This window comes from Zootermopsis nevadensis, unplaced genomic scaffold (genome assembly GCF_977971745.1).
Source record: "Zootermopsis nevadensis isolate Lab colony 2312 unplaced genomic scaffold, Znev_1.0 Znev_ptg000023l, whole genome shotgun sequence".
Classification (NCBI taxonomy): Eukaryota; Metazoa; Arthropoda; class Insecta; order Blattodea; family Termopsidae; genus Zootermopsis; species Zootermopsis nevadensis.
The window spans coordinates 7275724-7295965 of NW_028259155.1; the positions used below are offsets into that span (position 1 = coordinate 7275724).

Below are 20242 nucleotides of genomic sequence, written 5' to 3' on the forward strand. Positions count from 1 at the left end.
AGAAACCACAATTTACAGCCCAACATATGGGTCGCTCATAAGATAAAAATTAAGTTTCTCTAAAAATGTGCATTCACATTTTGGATTTCTATTACATACGAGTAGTAAATTACACTAAAGTAAAAGTGGAATCAACTTTTTATAGGTTTATTTTTTCCTTCAAAATCTTTGATATATTCTGAATAAAAGTAAATAAATATTTACTATTACATTTTTTATATGAGCGTAACATTATAGGAAATAAAAGTGACTGAATTCCTAAAGATTAGAAAATTTATTTGGTTCTTTCTCAGAAACCCTGTGAGATACAGAATTTTTGTTGTCAGATTTGGAATCAGTAGGCCAACATCTATACAGAAAATTAAACATCATTCAGGAAGCTATAGAAAATAGTTAAAATTAGTTTTCCAGAGTAATTATATCTTTCTATAAATTTTAATAAATGTGACATTTATGTAAAAAAAAAGGATCCATTTTCAGAATAGAACTATACACAGGCCTGAAGGTGGCAATATGAATTTGATGAAACATTTGTCATTTTATAGTTCTGTGTCACTGATTAATAACATAATTGGTCAAATTAACACATAAGAATCATTTTACTGATGAACATTTGGCAGGACGCCCATACCTAATCAACAGAAAAACCTAAGACACATGTGAAGATGGCTGTCTTCTGGGTTGTAACGCCATGTAGTCTGGTAGAAGTTTACCAACGTTTCAGAGGTCCTTGCTGCCTCCATCATCAGGGCAATGACATGAGTTTGGTATTAAGGCTCAACTGTGTATAGTTTAATTTCAATGCTTCTATCTGTCTCCATGTTTCAATGCTTAAGCAAAGTATTTGTACTGTCCATTACTCAGTAGAGAAGCACCTTGGACCCATTTGGAAGTCAAAAAGGGGTAAATCTGTAGCTAGAAATCTCTCCATTACAGTTCAGAAGATATTGCACTGTAGTCTAGTCAAGCTCTGTGTGAAAATTAATTCAACTTCATTTTCTAACTTTCTAGTATTTTCTGAACCTGTTCATAACAGTAAGTTAGTAACAATATTATGTTAATAAACAATCAAAAGAAATTAACAATTCACGTATCAACAGTTCCACATCTGTTCTCGTGACCACGTGGATGTGAGCTTCCTTTGTGTTTGTCATATCAGGGCGATATAAAGCACTAAACATGTTTACCGTAAAGAATTTAATCAGAAAATGCAAATCTTACAACAAACATCTTTGTACATTTCATGAGTAGTATCTGTAGTCACCTAAACCCAAGAAAGTGTATATTTTAAAGTTAAAAAATATAAAAAGTTGCACGAAAATGAATGTGTAACCAGTAGGAAGACAGCAGCCACAGTGCAACATACCCAATTACAATGCACCAGGCTCCACAGATGGTTTTCAATGAATCAATACAGTACTGCTGACACTGCACTTCCTGGATCCAAATCTATACATGACTTCTGTGTGTGAAGAAACTTGAAACAGAAGTTTGCAGAAATAATCCATATACTTTAATGAATTTAAACATGAATTCTGGGAGCTACTGTAATAATGTAAGTGGCTTTAATAAAAATGTTTCTGAACTGCAGATGGAGCCTCTAACCACATCATGTGGTAGCCTGCTATGGTCTTACATGAAACAAGCCATCCACTGGCCAGTGTCTCGCTATATGAACAGGAAGCAATATGGCTGTAAGTTAAGGAATTTACGTGCCTGCATATACAGGTGATTACTGAATGATTTATTAAAAACATCACACAGGAAACTGTCCACACTCCACCGTGTATGTGCTGATGTATCTTCTATTGAATACTTTCACTTCTTAATCATTATGCCTGTAAAGTGTGTAATTATAATTACACACTTTACAGGCATATGGATGAACTCAACTATGTATGTGTTGATGTATCTTCAGTTGATTCTTTCTACCAAATGATTTATTACACATATCACAGGTATATGGCCGCTCCCCACTATGTATAAGCATATGTCCCTTCAGAATACTCTTCCTACTGAAGGACTTATCACATTTATTGCAAGAATATGGCCGCTCCCCACTATGTATGCGTTGATGTACCTTGAGATGACTCCTCTGACTGAATGATTTATTACATAAATGACAGGAATAGGGCCGCTCCCCACTATGTACATGTAGATGCCTCTTCAGGAGACTCCTACGACTGAAAGATTTATTACACACATCACAAGAATATGGCTGCTCCCCACTGTGTGTGCTTTGATGTATCTTCAGATGATTTCTCCGACCAAAAGACTTATTACACACATCACAGGTATATGGCCGCTCACCACTATGTATGCGCTGGTGAATCATCAAATGACTCCTCCAACTGAACGATTTATTACACACATTGCAGGAATATGCACGCTCCTCACCATGTATCAGATTACCTTCATTCAGAAGACTCTGGTAAATAGAAATAGAAAAATATTAGGTTGCACTGCTTTGCTCTTGCAGGATTTCCACTATGACGGGTTACTAGTCCACAAACAGGTCTGCGTATCATAAGCTGGGCCACCTCAGTGGGGATCTACCCCCTTAACAAACACACAGGGACAATGCCTCACTGGCCCTGCTTTTGCTGGGTTTCAAACCCCTGGGATTCTACAATCTTAGGTTAAATATCCAATGCCTCAAGAGGATCACAACTGTTCTTAAGAGAATTGACAGCAATGCCACTTCTGTTCCAGGTAATGCTCATCACACTCGAGAAGATAATGCACAATTCTATATATCTAAGAAACATGTCTAACAATGTACAGACAGACATACAACTCACCTCGTGATCAGTCTGTACTGCTGGAAAATTCTTTAGCAAGCTATCCTCCTGTTCTTGTACATATGTGGTACCTTCAACTTTTATATCAATGACCTCATTACCATCATGAGAAGATGGGAGACGTGTCTCACTGCACGAACTAGGTACTTCAACGCAGTTCTGCAAGACACCAGACAATTACCAACCATGAACATGCTCTCTCATGCACAAAACAGGGTACACATCCTTTAGGATCACTGTATACTCAGCAAACTGACAATATATGTACACATTTTCTTCTTTACAACTATCAAAATCTTAACAAAGAAAAGAAACCGTGGAAATATATATTTAACATTAAAACCCAAATTTCAATGCATAATTTACAGCAAGACATGCATGCAACTATGCTACATTATTCTTATGCAAAACAATTTCATAACCGGATATGGGAGGATTGAAACCTGTCCTGGTTGTTCTGAGGCCTGCCTTATTGTAGGGGGTAAATCCCTGGGATTTATTGAAGGGAATGGAGGGCCCTTTAGGTGGTGGCCTAGCCCTCTGTAGAGTGGGCAGTTGTGGTGAAGCAAAGCAGTGAATTTCAAAAGCCATAATAGGTGAGACTCACAGAGGAATCTAGAGGACAAAGCCCCTGGGAAAGCAAGCAAAGGTGATCAGGCTACAGTGAACAAGCATACTTGGGAAAGTCCTAGGTGTTAAAGACCCAGGAGTTAAAAGCCCAGCTTGTGCAGGCACAGTGGGTATTTAGGATTTGAGGTTTTCACAGTGGTGAGTCTGAAGATTGCTGTCTTCTGGGTTATTGTGCCATGTAGTCTGGTAGATTTCCACCAATGTTTCAGAGGTCATACTGCCTCTGTCATCAGGGCGATGAACATGCCAATTGAAGACCGCAATCTTCATAGTGGGTATTATTTGGTGTTATCTCCAGTGTATGTGACCCCCAGAAGTAGCCTAATCCTGAGGGTGACCAAAACCTTGGGAGCAGCCCCGATTCATCCAAGGCCTGGGTGATCTAAAGAGAGAGTGTAGCAGCACAGGGGTTTCTAACAAAGCAAAGGTGGGCACATGGTTATGTAACGCCCATAACAAGGCAGGCCAAATACAGGGAAAGTCTGGGGCGAAAGAACCAGAGCTGGGGTGGAAGCCACCACCTGGGAAAAGTGGGGGTGGGAGGAACCATTACGAGTGTAGCCCCTTTGTGCTCGCTTCATCCCTTGGGAGAGCCGTTCACGTTAGCACGTTAAATAGTTTCTACGAAAAACGCAAAAGATAATAGTCAGATATGGGAGCACTCATTAAGTGTTCACGCGTACTTCACTTACAGTACCGCATTAAGAACACCAAAAATTTCAGTATAATGAACTTTATGCACTTATAAACTGTATTTATAATACTTAAAAGCAATAAACCAAAGTAATAAAGTAAATTTTATTGTTTTTATGATGTTCAATGAATTCTTGTCTTGAATAGGTGGCACACTAACGGTTTGTACAGATACTTGTGAGCATAAAAACAAATAACCCCTTGCTGTTACTAAAACGACCTTTTTAACATTTATGTGATGAGGTAATTATCCTTTATCAGCCAGTTTTATATATGATCTTTTTAATAGCTATGTGTCAACACTTATGCACAGTCCAGATGGCAGCACAATGCAGTAGGAAACTTGTAAACATGTAATTCCAAAGTTAAAATCATGTTGTATGCAGGTTTAAATCCCCTATTCCCCTATGATAAAGGTTATTGTGCATTCTCTGAAAAGTACACAGACCCCAAAGTACTTCAATAATATTTAGTCTACACATTATGCCACGGGGGACACACAGAGCCATAGTTTCACTAGCCATTTCAAATCAAGCCATTTGCACATCAGTTTCTTCAGTGTTTGATATGCCACTTATCTTTTGGAATCATAAGCTTCTTTATCAATAGATTCTACTATCACTGACACAATATTGTATCATTAATCAATCTATTCTGCACTACACTGCAGACTAGGGAAATTACAGAATTTGGAAGATTCTTGGGACAAACTTCATTCCCAGGAAATATCGTCATCAGAACATGTTCATTCTATAGTTTATTAAACAGACAATGAAGACATGTACATATCTGTATGTTCTCAATATCTAGCACACATTTAACAAACTATTTGAAAGAAAGAATGGTGTTTCTCAATTCTGAAATGAACAATTCTGTTCACCATTTCAGGGTTGAATATATATATATTCAGATATAACTCGGGAAGTGTTAATACATTCAAAATCACACAATACACAATATTTCATTCAACTGAACTTTTTTTTTCTTAACATGGCCAACTTGTTGCTGCACTACAAAAGAATTCTGTTATACCAACATCCGTTACTGCTAATGTACTCTGGTAGTGGACAAAAATATTTCCATCACAATGAAAACTGGAATTCATTATAGTAAGATTTTACTGTATACAAGACACCCTTTGAAAGAACATCATCACTACTGTTATGATTACATAGCTGATTTTCAAATTGTCATACTTTTGGACATTTAAACTTGGGGGCACCTTACCTGCTTGCAACAGGAAGTCTGTTACTCTGAATCACATATATATCTCATGTTGAGTAAAGGTACAGAATGAAAAAATGCTATTCAATTCAGATCATGTATTTTAATTGTGTTCTTACAGGACTTGATCATTACAGTGGCATGGCAGGCGTATTGTTAACATGTTCTGAATTGGATGTCATATTATAAGTGACTTTAATTGTAAAGATGAACGCACAAGATGGCACACGGACAGAGGGTCACAAAACTGAACAGAAGACCTACCTCAAGTTCAGGCTTCTTTATGGAATATACTGATGGTACATACACCTCATCAGTTCCCAGGCCAACAGAATCTTCTTCGCTCAGAATATCCACATCATTTTCTACTTTGATTAAATCTATGTTCTGCTGTAAAGTTATAAATAAAAGATAATTCTGTTAACCAATGCACATATGCCAAATACAAATGCAAAACAACAAAGAATGTAAAAAAGCAGACATCACATTGGCACTACTAAAATTCTAATATCATAATCAAGGGCAGCAAGCACTTCTGAAACATCAGTAAACTTCTACCAGATTGAATGGTGCAACATATCAGAAGACTGTCGTCGTCTTAACATCAAACATTTTCAGGTCAAGATGGTATCCAACAACCTATTTAAACATATATTGTTGTGGCAGTTGAGAAATGTGGAAAAATCCTGTGTGGAAAGAAAATTGATAAAGTTTGTGTTACGCTGGATGCACACTGCTTTGTCAAGACAAGACAGTCTTATTCACACGTACACACTTTGCCATTTATGGGGAAACGCACGCCAGTTAGACTTGAGTCAGACATGCCTCCTTTTGAATAAAGGAATAGTGCATGCACCATTCCAGTTTTTCTGTCTTAAACAACTCACTAACATCGATTTCATTCCTGTGCTGTGTTGTACTGCATTGTGGCAGCATATTTTGGATCAGAATGTGACAGATTAAAGAGAATTGGGAAGAATCAAATCTTATAAAATCTCACCCGCAACATAAATTTTCAGACATTTATATTCCTTTCATATTTACGGGTGAAAAAGCACACTGTCTTAATAAAACCTTTTGAGACCCTTCTCCTGAAGAAGTTCAGCATCTGATGATAAATTATAAGAATATGCAATTATAAACATACAGTGAGGGATACTTCAAAATGTTCAGTATTTTTTTTTCCATTCCTTTGGTGAATACTTGCTTTTAGTACAAACTCAGTGCAGAATTCTCATACTACCTTGCATGTTTACTTTTACAACACAACTGCCTGTTGTGGAGCTGACTCTAAATTAATATTTTAACACTGCAGTGTAGAAAGCTGAATAATTAAAACAGTATTTTAGTGAATGCATCTGCTGCCATTACAGTGCAAAATGCTATAATTCTATCAATAAATTAGCCTGTAAAAATGTGCAGTAGTCCAGTTATTACATAGAGTGCTGGCATTAACTTGTAACATGGTCATTAAAAAAGTTATGAAGTGAACTAACAAACTACATGGCTTAAGGAACCCAAAGATTCATCACCGAATTAACCAAAGCCCTCCACCAGTCTCTGTCCTGGGCCAGCAATCGCCTTCAACTCTATCTCCCATAGACCCTGCTTGATATTATCCTCCCATCTACATCAAGGTCTCCCCAACAGTCTCTTCCAACTCAGGCTTTCTAATACCCAGTGTACACCTCTTGCCCCATCCATGTGCACCACATGCCCTGCCCATCTCATTCTTCTTGACTTAATCACACTGACAACATGGGGGAAGCATTCATTGGAGTTTGATCTTTGATTTTTAACTAAGGAAACCCACATTATCCATGGTAACCAAACAAGCATGGAGACACCCCACCCAGTAATTCTGGCACACAGAAACACAAGCAGGACTTCATGTAGCATTGCTACAATTGTTGCATAATTTTAACTACAATAGCAATGTGTTGACATAATTTAGTTACGGCTTCCCAACATCAGATTTAACGAAAATCTTTTTCATTTGACTCCACAACGTTCCAGTAAATACAAACAACATCCGTCATTATTTATGTGAAACTGTGAACTTTTCCTTATAATAGTTCAATTCAAGGGTTAACATTTTCTGAGGTGCTTTAACGACCCATAGTGAAACAATAAACAAAATTGACCCAAGGTTCGCGGGTTCAAACCCGGCTGAGGTCAATGGATTTTTAAGGGTGATAAACATCTGTAGCAGAACTTCCTTCGAAGGGGAGGTAAAGCCGGTGGTCCCATGTCGTAGATTTAAGGCGTGTAAAAGAATCTTACAAGCAAGAATGAGATGTTCTGTAAGCAAAATTCAGCTGCCATTTCTGACCCATGTCTGTCCTGATTCTCTACTAGATGGCTCTAGAACACAAATCAGGATTGTGTAGAAGTTGTGCACAGGCAGTGGGCTTGTCACTCATTACTCAAATGCACCCTACAAGACTTATAAGGACACGTTGCCTTGAGCAACTATCCCAGAATGGGTCAATAGGCCTATTCCTTGAAGTGGAAATGAATGGTTCACAAGATACGCAAATAAGAAAGCATGTCTACTCAGAACTGGATTTTTTTTTTTCATTTGCAGTGCCACAGTTTTGTAATTATAGATAAGGCATGATGTGGAAACACGTCATTTCCAACATGACAAAAATTACACATTATGCTCACATCAATGTTCCAGATCCTTAGCAGTAATGACAACTCTTCCCCACATATTATGGATACAGATTTTACAAAAATTACACAAGTAACAAATGACAACCTTCAACCTTAAAAAATTCACAGTTCATGGGAAAACTTATAATGTATTCAATGACAGGTAGTGGTATCAAAATGAGGATAACTAGAAATGTTGGACAAACTACCCAACAGCTACAATATTTTTAATTTACACAACATTTATAAGGTACGTTCATTTATAAACCAGAACATAACCGTCTCTTCCTGGCTCCAGGCTGGAACCACACAATTTGCAGCCAAGCACTACAAAGTTTGTTAATATAAGTCGAGTATCACTACAGTTGAACAATAAAATCAAATTACTGATTTTACAGCAGTTCCAGGCAGAAGCCACGAAGTGACAGCTGCATTCCAGTTTATCGGTGAATGCACTGTGCCATGACTAAAAACTGACTTCAGATAAAATAGATATGGTACTCCAAAAACAATCTGAAACAAAATACAATCGAGTCGACACATTTTGAAAGGATTTTTCAAAATCCATTCACCAGAGTGGAATTACTACAGAGAGATGCAGATGTGAAAGACAGTAAGTAACTAGAATATAACTATGTACACATAGACACACAACTTACCTCAAATTCAGGCTTTATTACTGGAAATTGTATTAGCAGAGGATCATCCTCCTCATTTTCTGTATCTGTGAAATCTTCAGCTTTTATACTGATGACCTGATTTCCATCATGAGAAGGTGTGAGACATGTCTCACTACACAAATCAGGTACAACTTTCAAATAATCAATGCACTTCTGTAAAACAACGTACCACATACCAAACAATAATAACTGTGCACTCTCATTACGACACACAATACATTTTCAATGCAACAATTTTGCACAGTATCAAAGTTATAACAACAGTTTCATACAGATTATATTCTTTATATGAATCATAATTATTACTAATAAATTAAATTTCAAAAACATACACTTCATTTTAAAAATGCAATTTCAATGTACAATTTAATATAACACACAACATTACATTATTTTTATAACAGGAAAGTTACATGATGGCTGTCTTCTGGGTTGTAGCTCCGTGTAGTCTGGTAGAAGTTTGCTGTTTCAGAGGACCTTGCTGACTCCATCATCAGAGTAATGTGATCATCACCCTTACATTGGTAAACTTCTACCAGACTAATGGCACTACAACCCAGAAGACAGCCATCTTGAGACTCACTGTTGTGAAAACCTCAAATCCTACTTTGGAAAACTACATAATTCAAGCAAGTTAAATAGCCTAATTTTATTATTTTTATGTGTTAATGGTAAACATTTACCATTAACACATAAAAATTAATTCAGAATGAAATCATAGCACAAAGTATGCATGTGAAACATATGGCTAGAAAAATCCTTAAATTTATAACTAAACTAACTTCACTGATCAGTTTGAACTTGTGTGTGTGTGTTTGTGCACGTGTGTGTCTCTCTCTCCAAATGCAAAACATAATATATTACATTTTTGAACTTTTATGTCAAAATATCCAATTATTTATAAAAATTTCCAGCACACAGGAACAAAACACTGGTCTAGGCCATCATGATGGAAGCCGTGACAGTAAACAACAGAATAAAAAGACCAGCTAGGCAGAGCTCCTGAAGAAGGAAGTACAGAGTCCTGGAATGCTCACAACACGATGTATTACTTCCAGCTTGAACTGATGTCCAGAATTCAACCAATACCTATTACATTACAAATTACTTGAGCTGTAAGAACACACATGTGAGTGCTACACAACCAACCACGAAACTCATACAAAAACAATGCTTACTTCAGATTCGGCCATTTCTATGAAAAATAGTAATGGTACGTAAAGTTCGTCAGTTTTCATGCCAGAGGAACCTTCTTCACTCGGAACACCCACATCATGTTCTACATTGTAAATAAGTCAGGAAAGTGTATTCTGTAACAGAATACACACATTATCTTCACAAATTCTTTGCAGCATGCATTCAGAGGTATTAAGTCTGTCTTTCCGCAAGATATTTTACAAATTTTGAAAATTCTAAAGTTTCTAAATCTTCTAAACTTTTAAAACTTGAAAACTTTTTTGGAATTTCAAAATCCAGAATTAAAAATGTAGGATCTGAGGTTTTCACAGCAGTGAGTCTGAATATTTTATAGTGTATACATTATAAATTCCAACATTTAAAATAAACTTTTATAAACCTTTCCCAACCTAAAATTTACTTAACCGAAATTAAAGAAATATAACCTAACATAACTTCACTTACCCAAATGGATCTGACAGCCTACCCTAACGTGTCATATCTGTTCTAACTAACCTGTCACAACAAAAAACAATCTTCATATACACAAACACTCTTGGTAATTCCTACTTAAATCAGTAGGAACCACGATTACCATAGTAACAATGGAGAACATTAAAAAAACAAAATTTGTTCTTACTATGCACCTTGTACAAAGGACACATTACAACAAATTCCAATGGGTTTATTTCTTATGTGAAATAAAAATGCAAGACAGGACACAGAATATGAATAAACAGATTCCACATTCAACATTATAAACATAAATGCGGGGCTTCAGAAAAGAGCACATGGTGTCCACACACTAACACCAAATACTTTTAGGATAAAACTACACCTGGCAACCATTTTGACATCAAAAGTTCTTACTTAGAGTCAAGAAATGTGGCAATGTCATGTGCTGGAAGAAGACTCAAGACAGTGTCCTTGTCTGAGACATGACCAACAGAAAACAGCAGACAGTCACGTGCTCTGTCACTGAAGTCCTGGCCAAAGAGGGGTGCGTTCTATCATTCCCCACTTCCTTCCATGGGTGATGGCTGTTTGTTCATGGTCCTACTTCAATAAGGTGTCTTTGTAGCTGAATTTCAGGAATGAAACAATTAATCCTGTATTCCTGTCGACATTCGCTGTGCTCGAAAAGTCAAGAATATGCATAAATATCTGTTACCTCACTTATCACATCACTCCAATTATGATGGAAGAGACTGTCTGAAACATTGAAAATTATTTTCACACTCCTATGGTTGGTTACCCCAGAATAATTGCATTCACAGGTCTTAAAAGTTTTGAATCACATATAAAAATGCTCAGTATTCAAACTTCTTGATGGGTTTATATGTATATGAGAATTTTTATGATAGAATAGCCAATTCTCAGGTTGTGTAGTGCTTCATATGATACTTTTGCTTCATTAATCTTTGATTTCGCCACAAGTAATTAAGGAAGACAGGAACACAAAATTTACAAACTGGATACTGAATGGAATTCTAAATCAGGTAATTTATGGGTAGGTATCAGGTTTATACAGCCAATCTCAGTAACTGTAATTCAAGGCATGGGTCTTCATTGTTTGGATACTGGGATCATGGGTTCAAAGCCTGCTCAAAGCATTGATGTTTGTCTTCATCGCTCCATGTTGTGCAGCCCTGTGTAGGTATAGGCCTTGCAATGGGCTAACCCCTCATCCAAGGAGACCTAACAACTGTTTAAGAACAGCTCTGAAATCTCACATAATGAGGCAGCTAAGTTTCTTTCACAAATGTAAGGCCACTGAGAAAAAAATTAGTTTCACATAACCTCAATTACAATTACTCTTCATATGCAGAAAGTACATAACCTAGACTAACATTACTGACACATAATTAGCCCCCATTCAATCCCAATTCAATCAATTATCACAAAGAAAGGCAAAATATTTAAATCTTTTTTTATGCATTGTCACATTCAATGAAATTCACAACATGTAAATAGAATCTCTGTAATGTGCATGCAGACTTCTGAGGATGGAAAATGAAAAATAACATGTTTGTAACAAAATATTTCCTTTCTTTGACTTGTAAAGTGAACAAGCTAATTACACACATTTCTGTGCACATTAGCACAGAACACTCAACCCTTCAGAGGTAACATTCCTTCAACCCTCAAAACCATAATTTTTGGTTCTCTCATTGAACGAAACAAGTATGAAGTTATTCCATTCACTTGTGAGTCATGTGCTTTTCTCTCTGCAGTTTTTTTATCCTGATTCAGGATCTCCATTTATCCCTGAAGTTCATATGTGATTAAGCAGTTCTGCACTGTAATCTCCAGCAATAACTAGTTTCTCTATAAACAGAGTTCTCAATCTACAGGCCAATGTGGCATATCAACATGTCTTTCATGGCCAACACATATTTTAAAAAATATTGCACAACGCTGTACAAAGGAAAAAAATACTGCCTATATTAAATAAATATCTCCAATTGCTTAACTTAAAATACAAGCATTTGGTGCATGTGCTTCAGAAACGTAAGCATTGTCATTAAAACAAAATATTCTTCACATTTACCTGTACCACTTCCTATATCACCATCTAGTCATTTGAAGATCCTTTTCTTTTTCCTTTCTCCTTTAAAAATTCTGTATCATGGACACCACCAATAATGTTACTACCGAAGTCTGGTCAGTCAGACCGCTTCCATAAAATAACAGTGAATAAGTAACACAAAATTATAGTTGCTCACAAACTGAAGTGATAAGGGGGTTTACTATGGAGCATTACATAAGCACACTGGAAAGGTACTTGCTGAACCAATAACAAAACATACTCTCAGAAGTGATTTCATATCCACAGACCAAAACATGGTAAAAAAATGTGAAATCCACAAATATCCTTATGGGTGAACTTTACATATTCAAAACACATTCCTAGAAAATCAATAAGATAATTACAGCTTTGCAGCATATTTAATGACACCTAACCTTACTATTATCATTCTATCACTGCCTCTCTCTCAGGTGTTCTATTCTTTAAATTTTCCCCAACTAAAATTTACTACAGATTACTTGACCTTCCGTATTCATACTACATGACCTTCATTTGGTCAACCCTAGGAGCATATGGAGAAGTGAACAAACTGTGAAGTTTATAATAGATTATATCGAATAAAATATAACAGTATGAAGTACTACCTGATGTTCTCAAAGTAGCAAAAAGGCTCTATTCTACATTGCAGTGCCATTTGAAGGCGCTTTTTCAGTATATCAGATTACATCCTGAAGATGACAGTGAACAATGTGTTAGAAAGGGAAGTGGTCAAGGCACAATTTAAAAGTACTATTCTGCCACTTGCATGGAAGGACTGAGAAAAATCACGAAAAATCCGAGTCAGGATAGCCGGTCTCCGGGCCCAGACTTTAACCCAAGACCTCCCGAATACGAAGCAGAAATGCGAACCATTAAAAGTCTACCTTCATCAGGGCAGATGATGGAGGCAGCAACAAAAAGTTCTTCACTGTGCGAAAAAAATATTCTCCGTCATCCTGCTACTTCCTCTCGTTTAGGTCTGATTATTTTCGTAGCATTTCATCTTCGTGCTTCCCGTTTGATGAAAAGTCAAGTTTCATACTCAAAAATGGCACACACTACCAGAACCTTCCGTTATGTACACAGCACAGATTATAGAACACACAAAGATTAATCAGAATGGAGAGAAAAGATTCTGAGCCTTAATCCTTAAGCACAGGTAACAAAAGGCCACGGACATAACCAAACTGTCGTACGTAAGTCACTTGTGGTCGAAATGGAAATAATAATGACCAAACTAATTTAACGAATTCGATGTCTAGCCTGCCAAGTGGAATCATAAGATAATTAAGTGGAATGAGAGAAGGTGTAATGAATTGATTCTGATGATTTGCTAAAGAAAAGAAGGTTGTCTCACCTATTGGTGTAGGCATCAGAGCAGCTGTTGAATTGTACTACGTTGATGTGGTCTTCGACACTGTGATCTGTCTACGTCAAGTAATCCTGACGGTAGTGTACTAACCATATTAAACTGCAACCTCAGTGTTACACACTGAAGCTGGGCAAAATAAAGCAAAGACTCACCAACACTCCAATCTAACGTTTCACTGTACAACGATTGACCTAGAGGTCTAAACCCCTCAAAAGGTACCCAACGTGAAAGAAGTGTTATTTTCCTTACAGCAAAACTGCAAATTAAAAAAGAAAACGTCCTATAAAGAGAGAAGTTTAAGGAAACAACACACTAATTAAGTCATAATGCTTTCACATACACTAATAAACATGACATTCGATGTTTAACAAACACAGTCATCACACACGTATCTTTATCATCTGTTTACAATGGATAAAAGCGGAGATCGAAATTCACAGGCTTGTTAATTATTGCATTTCATATAAATCACGGTGTACATGTTATTCTTCTGTGGAGACTGTAACACAATAACATCCAATCAAGCAGATGAACCGAGGGCAGGGGGACTTGTTTCGTCTGTGCGTACTTGGTTTTTCAAAGTGCGTCTAACTTAAGTTAGAACACGCGGCACAGAGACCTCCCGTCTGCAGACTACTGGGTCTACACGTTCTCAATGGGGAATGTCCATGGGGCCAGATAATTTTCCTCTCTCTCTATGCATTTGCTTAGAGGCGGTGTGACCGTCATCTCCGAGGTATACACCGGGGTCGAAAATCATAGGCGTCCCTCAAATGCTCCACAAATCCTTCTTCTGAGTTCGATGTACCTACGAGGTCAAATCTTCGTCCGTCCACCAGCAAAGTTTGGTCCTCGTAGCTAACAGTGGCTCCAGGTTGCCTCAGAAAAGAATGACACGTGGATGATTAGGTAGGCGAGCCAGGAAATGAACCCTATTCCTCATGGAAACAAAGCACTGGGTGATACATAAGAACTGCCTAATATTCACGTGCATCTCACTGCATCTAATACAGGCATACTCTGTACAAAAATAAGTAGAAACACTACAATATGGCTGACACATTTCAAAAGGTCACCCATGGCCACTGCATGAACGTAGAACGGGAATTTAAGTCTGTTCGTGGAATACATTCAAACTGACAAATGAAAATGGAATGTAAATTTTTGTAAACATGTTTTGTGTTTATTTGCTCTCTGCTTAAATTCTAGTTACATACAGAAATTTGTATCAAACAAAGAAATCGGTAATGAGATACATGTATGCAAAGAAACTGTATTAATCTTGTAGGATTTGAGGTTTTCATAGCGGTGAGTCTCAACATTGCCGTCTTCTGGGTTGTTGCGCTGTGCAGTCTGGTAGATTTCCACCGACGTTTCAGAGGTCCATGCTGCCTCCATCATCAGAGCGATTAATCTACACAGCTAGACACGCCCACGCTCTCCTATCGGCCGACAACGACGCCTGATTTGCTCTCATTGGCTAGCATCAGGCTACTCCGGTTACTCTCCGGTCCCTATAAACCAGGGCATTTTCGCTCGATTAGCACATTCATTGCCCTGATGACGGAGGCAGCAAGGACCTCTGAAACGTCGGTGGCAATCTACCAGACTACACGGCGCAATAACCCAGAAGACATCCATCTTCTGTATTAATAATATTTGTTGTAGCTTGTAAAATGTTGATACGTAGAATTTAGGCCTTTTGAAAGAGACGCAGAGCAATTTATATGAAGTTTCAAAAGGAATTTAGTTCCTTGATTCACCTGAAGTGGATCTGGCGATAACCGCTCACGAATACATGGAGCGTCCAAATGTATGCTAGAGAGTTATCAGAAAATCTTATTGGTGCCAGTCTCAACGGTGAGTGATTTTCTATGTCAATATTCAGGTCCATGTTAGAGGATTCTGGAACATTAACTACGCCGTCAGAAGAATCAGTTTCGTTACGTGAAGTAAAGAAATCCAGTTTGAAGAAATCGAAAAGCTGAACAGTTGGAGAACTTTCCATGTCGAAATTGAAGTCATTTGCAGACCGACTCATTCTTCCATAAAAAAATAAATAGCCATAATTCTGATCAATCGGATTATAAACGGAAGGTACAATGTATTTTAATGCTAACATAGAGGGACCTTTCCGAACTTGCAGATCTTTTCCGTGGTGAATCTTCTCGAGAAAGAAATGGTTCCTGCCATCGATTAGTTGGCGCATGCGCAGGTATATCGGCCTCGGCTCTTCGCTCCACTGATTAGGTTGAGCATGAGATGAAGGCAGGCGATTGAACCACGTATAAGGCGTCCTGTAAGAAACATAAACACAGATTAAACAATTGTGTCGTGTTCATTGAAGGGAATTGAACTGGGTGCAAAATTCCAGGGACTTTCGTCTACGTCACACGAAGGGGTCAAAGGGGGCGAAGGCGCCATGTGCTCTGTTATTTTCACTCCGACACATTTTTAATATGCCAAATGTTCCAAAGTCCTTTCGGGGAATCAGATTTACAAAATGAAGTACCCGTTAAAGACTTTCGAATTTATCGACCAGTGGGTTGGTCTCTTAAATGGGGGGGGGGGGGGGGGGGGCTGGACAGCGGCCCATTTTGACAACCGTTTACCTCACACGGTTTTAGACAGGGACACAAACATCGCTTTTCAATTTTTCCGGAACATCACGTACGACAGACAGACAGACAGACGTAAAGGAACGCGCTGCCAATAACTTATCCTGTTTTCACGTTGAAGTTCTATGCTTTATGCCTCTCAGCAATCGCCTGGGATTCTTCGAACAAAGAAACAAAAGTCATAAAACAGTGGACAGTCATTCATGGAGTCTCACGTGAAATTCAGAGTCGACCAAGATAACCGTCTCCGGGTTTCAGATTTGATATTTCTTCTTGCTTATGCAAATTCACGCTCAGCAACGAGCAAGTTGATTCAGAACAAACAGGAAAAATTGCTCGATTCAGGGGAGTGAACAGACGATGGCGTATGGCTGAGATAAACGTAGGTTTTAGTAATCTGCATTTACGTAATTTTCGATCAAGTCTCCGTGCTAAGTTTCCGGATTACTCTAACTAAAGAAGTCACTGTGACTGACGGCATCAGTTTCAAGTTGAACAATAATTTATAGCACGGCGAGAAAGACGCATTTATACTGTAAAATATTTAAGACTTCGTGTTTATGCTTTCATTCCGCCTTGAACACAAAAGACGATATCAAGCACCCAAAAATATCATAATTATACTTCAGATCTGTTTAGGGGCTCCAGTTTTGTAGCCGAGCATTTTACAAGCGACTCTGAGTAACTTCAATATTCTGACTTCGCCATTGGACCTGATGCTTAAACGAGGCCTTCCATAAAGTTTTTCACAAAATCATTCCAAACTGAAAGCGTACGAATACAATCGCACAGCCTTAGTGCGTTGGACCTATTTTGCGAGCGCTGTCAGAAGAACACACCACCACTGCGCTCTCTGGAGACCGACAAACTAACCCAACTCCCTGGTAGGAGAACCCGCAAGTCCAACGCCGAAGACACAAAAGTCCGAAACCGGCCACGATCCTGCGCCAAGTTCGTCCCCCGCCCCCCCATCCCCATGCTTGTCTGGTGACCCAGAGTGCTGTTAATTCACAGTAGAAACTGAAGATGGCGAGGTGACGTGATATTTATTGATAAAAGGATTCCCCTATCGCGGGGCCCCAAGTTAATGTGCAATTCCTTACCCATAATGAGCCTCGATGTGGCATTCCGTTCCATTGACTGTCACCGCCTCTTCATGTGGGGTCATCCTGTAAGGATGCCGTGTCAAGAGATAGCAAAGGTAAATAAGATTTGCCCCAGAGATGGAATAATTGCGTCTAAAATTATAAGTTCTTTGGTAGAAGTGGTACATGAATTTCGAGCACAGAACAAACATTTTGATGACTTCGTTTCCCTTAGTTGGATTAAGCATGAAGAACCCCAAGAGGGTTGGCGAATGGCGGGCCAGTCGCAGGAACCTGATGAACCCGTCCAGCAAACTGCCGGCGTAGAAGCACGCCCGATGTCCAGAGCCGGAGTGAGGGCTGTAAATGTGTCTCCAGGTGACGGCTCTCAACACGCGGTACTGCAAAACAAAGGGGCAACTATCAGACGGGCAGGTAACCTCATCGGCTGTCAACTTAACTATTTTAACACGTGTGAAATTCTGATTCCTCTATTCAAGTTATGAGTAGCTGTTTACAAACACTGCAGTTGGTATGTCGTCGTTTAAATCATTGCCGAATGAACAGTCGATGTTATTTTGGATGGTTTTGCTGTTTATGCTATTTGTAGCCGACTCTCATTTACAAGAAAAAGAAAGGAGAACCGAAACCGGAGGAGGGCTTTGGTTAATTCGGTAACGAACCTTCGGGTTACTTAAGCCATCTGTTTAGTTAGAACTGGGTTGCACTTTTAGGCAGATGATCTGGAAACTCGGAGGATGAATATGAGAAATATCACTTCCGTTTCATCAGTGATTTGCTTTAGCTGTTCCTTACTAGCTAACTAACTAACTAGATGCCTAACGGAACTCGAAGGTTCATCACCGAATTAACCAAAGCCCTCCACCGGTCCCTGTTCTGGGCCAACAAAATCCAGTCTCCTTCAACTCCTATCTCCCATAGATCCCCCCTGACATTATCCTCCCATCTACGTCTAGGTCTCGCCAGAGGTCTCTTCGCCCTCAGGTTTCCCAACCAATACCCGGTGCACACCTCTTGTCCCATCCATGCGCGCTACGTGCCCCACCCATCTCATTCTTCTCGACTTCATCACCCTGACAATATTCCGGGCATATTACACACATTTTTAACCTTGTCCTTACGTAGTTTTCTCCAGACCCTATCGTCTTCTCTCCCAGGCCCAAATATCCTCCTCAACACCCAATTCTCAAACATGAATATTGTTTTTTGACTGTTCCGTAAAGACGCGCATGTAGTAACAGCAATAGAACTGTAACCTGATTGTCGACCAGTTTCTAGGTCGCTGACAATTTACTCTGGTCGATTAAACGCACGACGTCGCTTCGATTGCTGTCGTAAACCACGTGCACTCTTAGCTTCGAGTTGCTAATGTGACGAGCAGTCCTCGGCCTACAGAAGTTTTCAGTCCGCGTCAAAGAACAGGAGTTACGCGTTTGTTTTTGAAGCAGAAATGTTAAACCCCCGTCAACACTATTAAGGGTTTGTTCGTGACACAGCGCGCGTCTCATTCCTGCGAGTTGTTACAAAGATTCGGTTCTTCCCCGCTCTCTTACCCGACGCTTCATAAGCAACAGCGCGTTGCAATGTTGATCCATTAGCAGTTGTTGTTCAGTTGGACGACCTTGTCCTATACGGGGCAAGTCATCCACCATTGCTGAACTGAAAGGACGAGTCGTTACCAGAAGTTCTCCCTGTGTTCGACCTTCTTCAAAACGAGACACGGCATCCACCATAGCTCGATCTATCTTGGGCCCCAAGGTCAAGAACCCCCGATTGAGAAGTAAAGTGGCGACTTCGCAGAATCGTCTGCACACGAGCCTCACTCGTCTAGCCAAGAAATCGTAAGAGCAGTTTTCGAAAATGCGAGCCAGCGCCTCTGGCGGCAAGTCCGTGATGTGCAGTCCAGAGGGTTTCAGTTCTTCTTGAATGTGGGCTCCAACTTTATCCGGCCTTTCGTTGCCACGAAGTTTTGACTTGATACGGCGAATAAACTTGTTCATCCCGACGAAGACTTTATAACCAAATTATTCCTGGTGGTTAAACTATTTTATCTGAGTAAAATATTCACGGTCTACGATTAAGCGCTTGTTCACGTTTCTCGCCACACAAGACGTCAACAGGAAGTCACTAAGAGACGGTCGACAATGAGACAAACAGTCAACGTAGTACAACAATGCTCTGACGTCATGTCTCGCTGTTTACTCTTCCAATAATCAGTTTTCTCACCAAGGTATGTATTGTCGTAGGGGGATAACGATCCTGTACCAACTGAATCAGCTACTTAACATCGTGTAATAAGAGAGCATTATCTCGTTCGTTGAAATTGAAAGGCTTTGACTTAAATCGTCCCTTCGTTGACCTTTTCAAGGCGGGCTACGAACTGCGAGGCAGACCCACTATGAAACCCATCAGCTAGGAGTAGGCGACAGGTTTAAATCGGCCACGTCCAGAAGCATTGCCGCCTGTGTGTCAGTACCCACTTCAAAACGCGGGAATGAAGATGATTAATGTTTCCTTCGAACGATGTCTTGGAATCTGGACCAGAGATTTCCTGTCTGAGTCATAACTTGAGCTGGAAATCGTGTTAATGCGAAGATGCAATTGTATGGCTTTCATTTGTATTGTGATGTAGTGTCTTTTTAAGCATTGAATCTGTGTCCAAACAAATCAACTACATGGCTTTTGTAAGCGATGTGAACAGATGGTTTTTAGTTA

General features: G+C 39.1%; 2 protein-coding genes across 15 annotated transcripts; both read right to left on the bottom strand.

The window, feature by feature from the left end:
* Positions 1-1182: 1182 nt before the first annotated feature.
* Positions 1183-14012, bottom strand: LOC147872890 (uncharacterized). 13 transcript variants are annotated; one of them, XM_087354201.1, is made up of 7 exons: positions 13316-13782; positions 10328-10378; positions 9865-9996; positions 8666-8839; positions 5613-5738; positions 2802-2960; positions 1183-2428 (listed from the first exon to the last, which is right to left on the bottom strand). In XM_087354201.1, the coding sequence occupies exons 3-7, from the start codon at positions 9922-9924 to the stop codon at positions 1889-1891; spliced, it is 1059 nt and encodes a 352-aa protein (XP_087210327.1). In that variant the 5' UTR covers positions 9925-9996; positions 10328-10378; positions 13316-13782; the 3' UTR covers positions 1183-1888. The 13 variants fall into 13 exon arrangements, with proteins under 13 accessions (XP_087210327.1, XP_087210328.1, XP_087210324.1 ...); XM_087354202.1 differs by lacking the exons at positions 10328-10378; positions 13316-13782 and adding an exon at positions 13789-14012; XM_087354198.1 differs by lacking the exon at positions 13316-13782 and adding an exon at positions 13789-14012 and having other exon boundaries at positions 9865-10943.
* A 976-nt stretch (positions 14013-14988) lies between these two features.
* Positions 14989-19717, bottom strand: LOC110833621 (uncharacterized). Of its 2 annotated transcripts, XM_087354191.1 has the most exons (4): positions 19081-19717; positions 17525-17907; positions 15934-16100; positions 14989-15317 (listed from the first exon to the last, which is right to left on the bottom strand). In XM_087354191.1, exons 1-4 carry the CDS (start codon positions 19525-19527, stop codon positions 15304-15306), a joined length of 1011 nt encoding a protein of 336 aa, XP_087210317.1. In that variant the 5' UTR covers positions 19528-19717; the 3' UTR covers positions 14989-15303. The 2 variants fall into 2 exon arrangements, with proteins under 2 accessions (XP_087210317.1, XP_087210316.1); XM_087354190.1 differs by having other exon boundaries at positions 14989-16100.
* Positions 19718-20242: the final 525 nt, after the last annotated feature.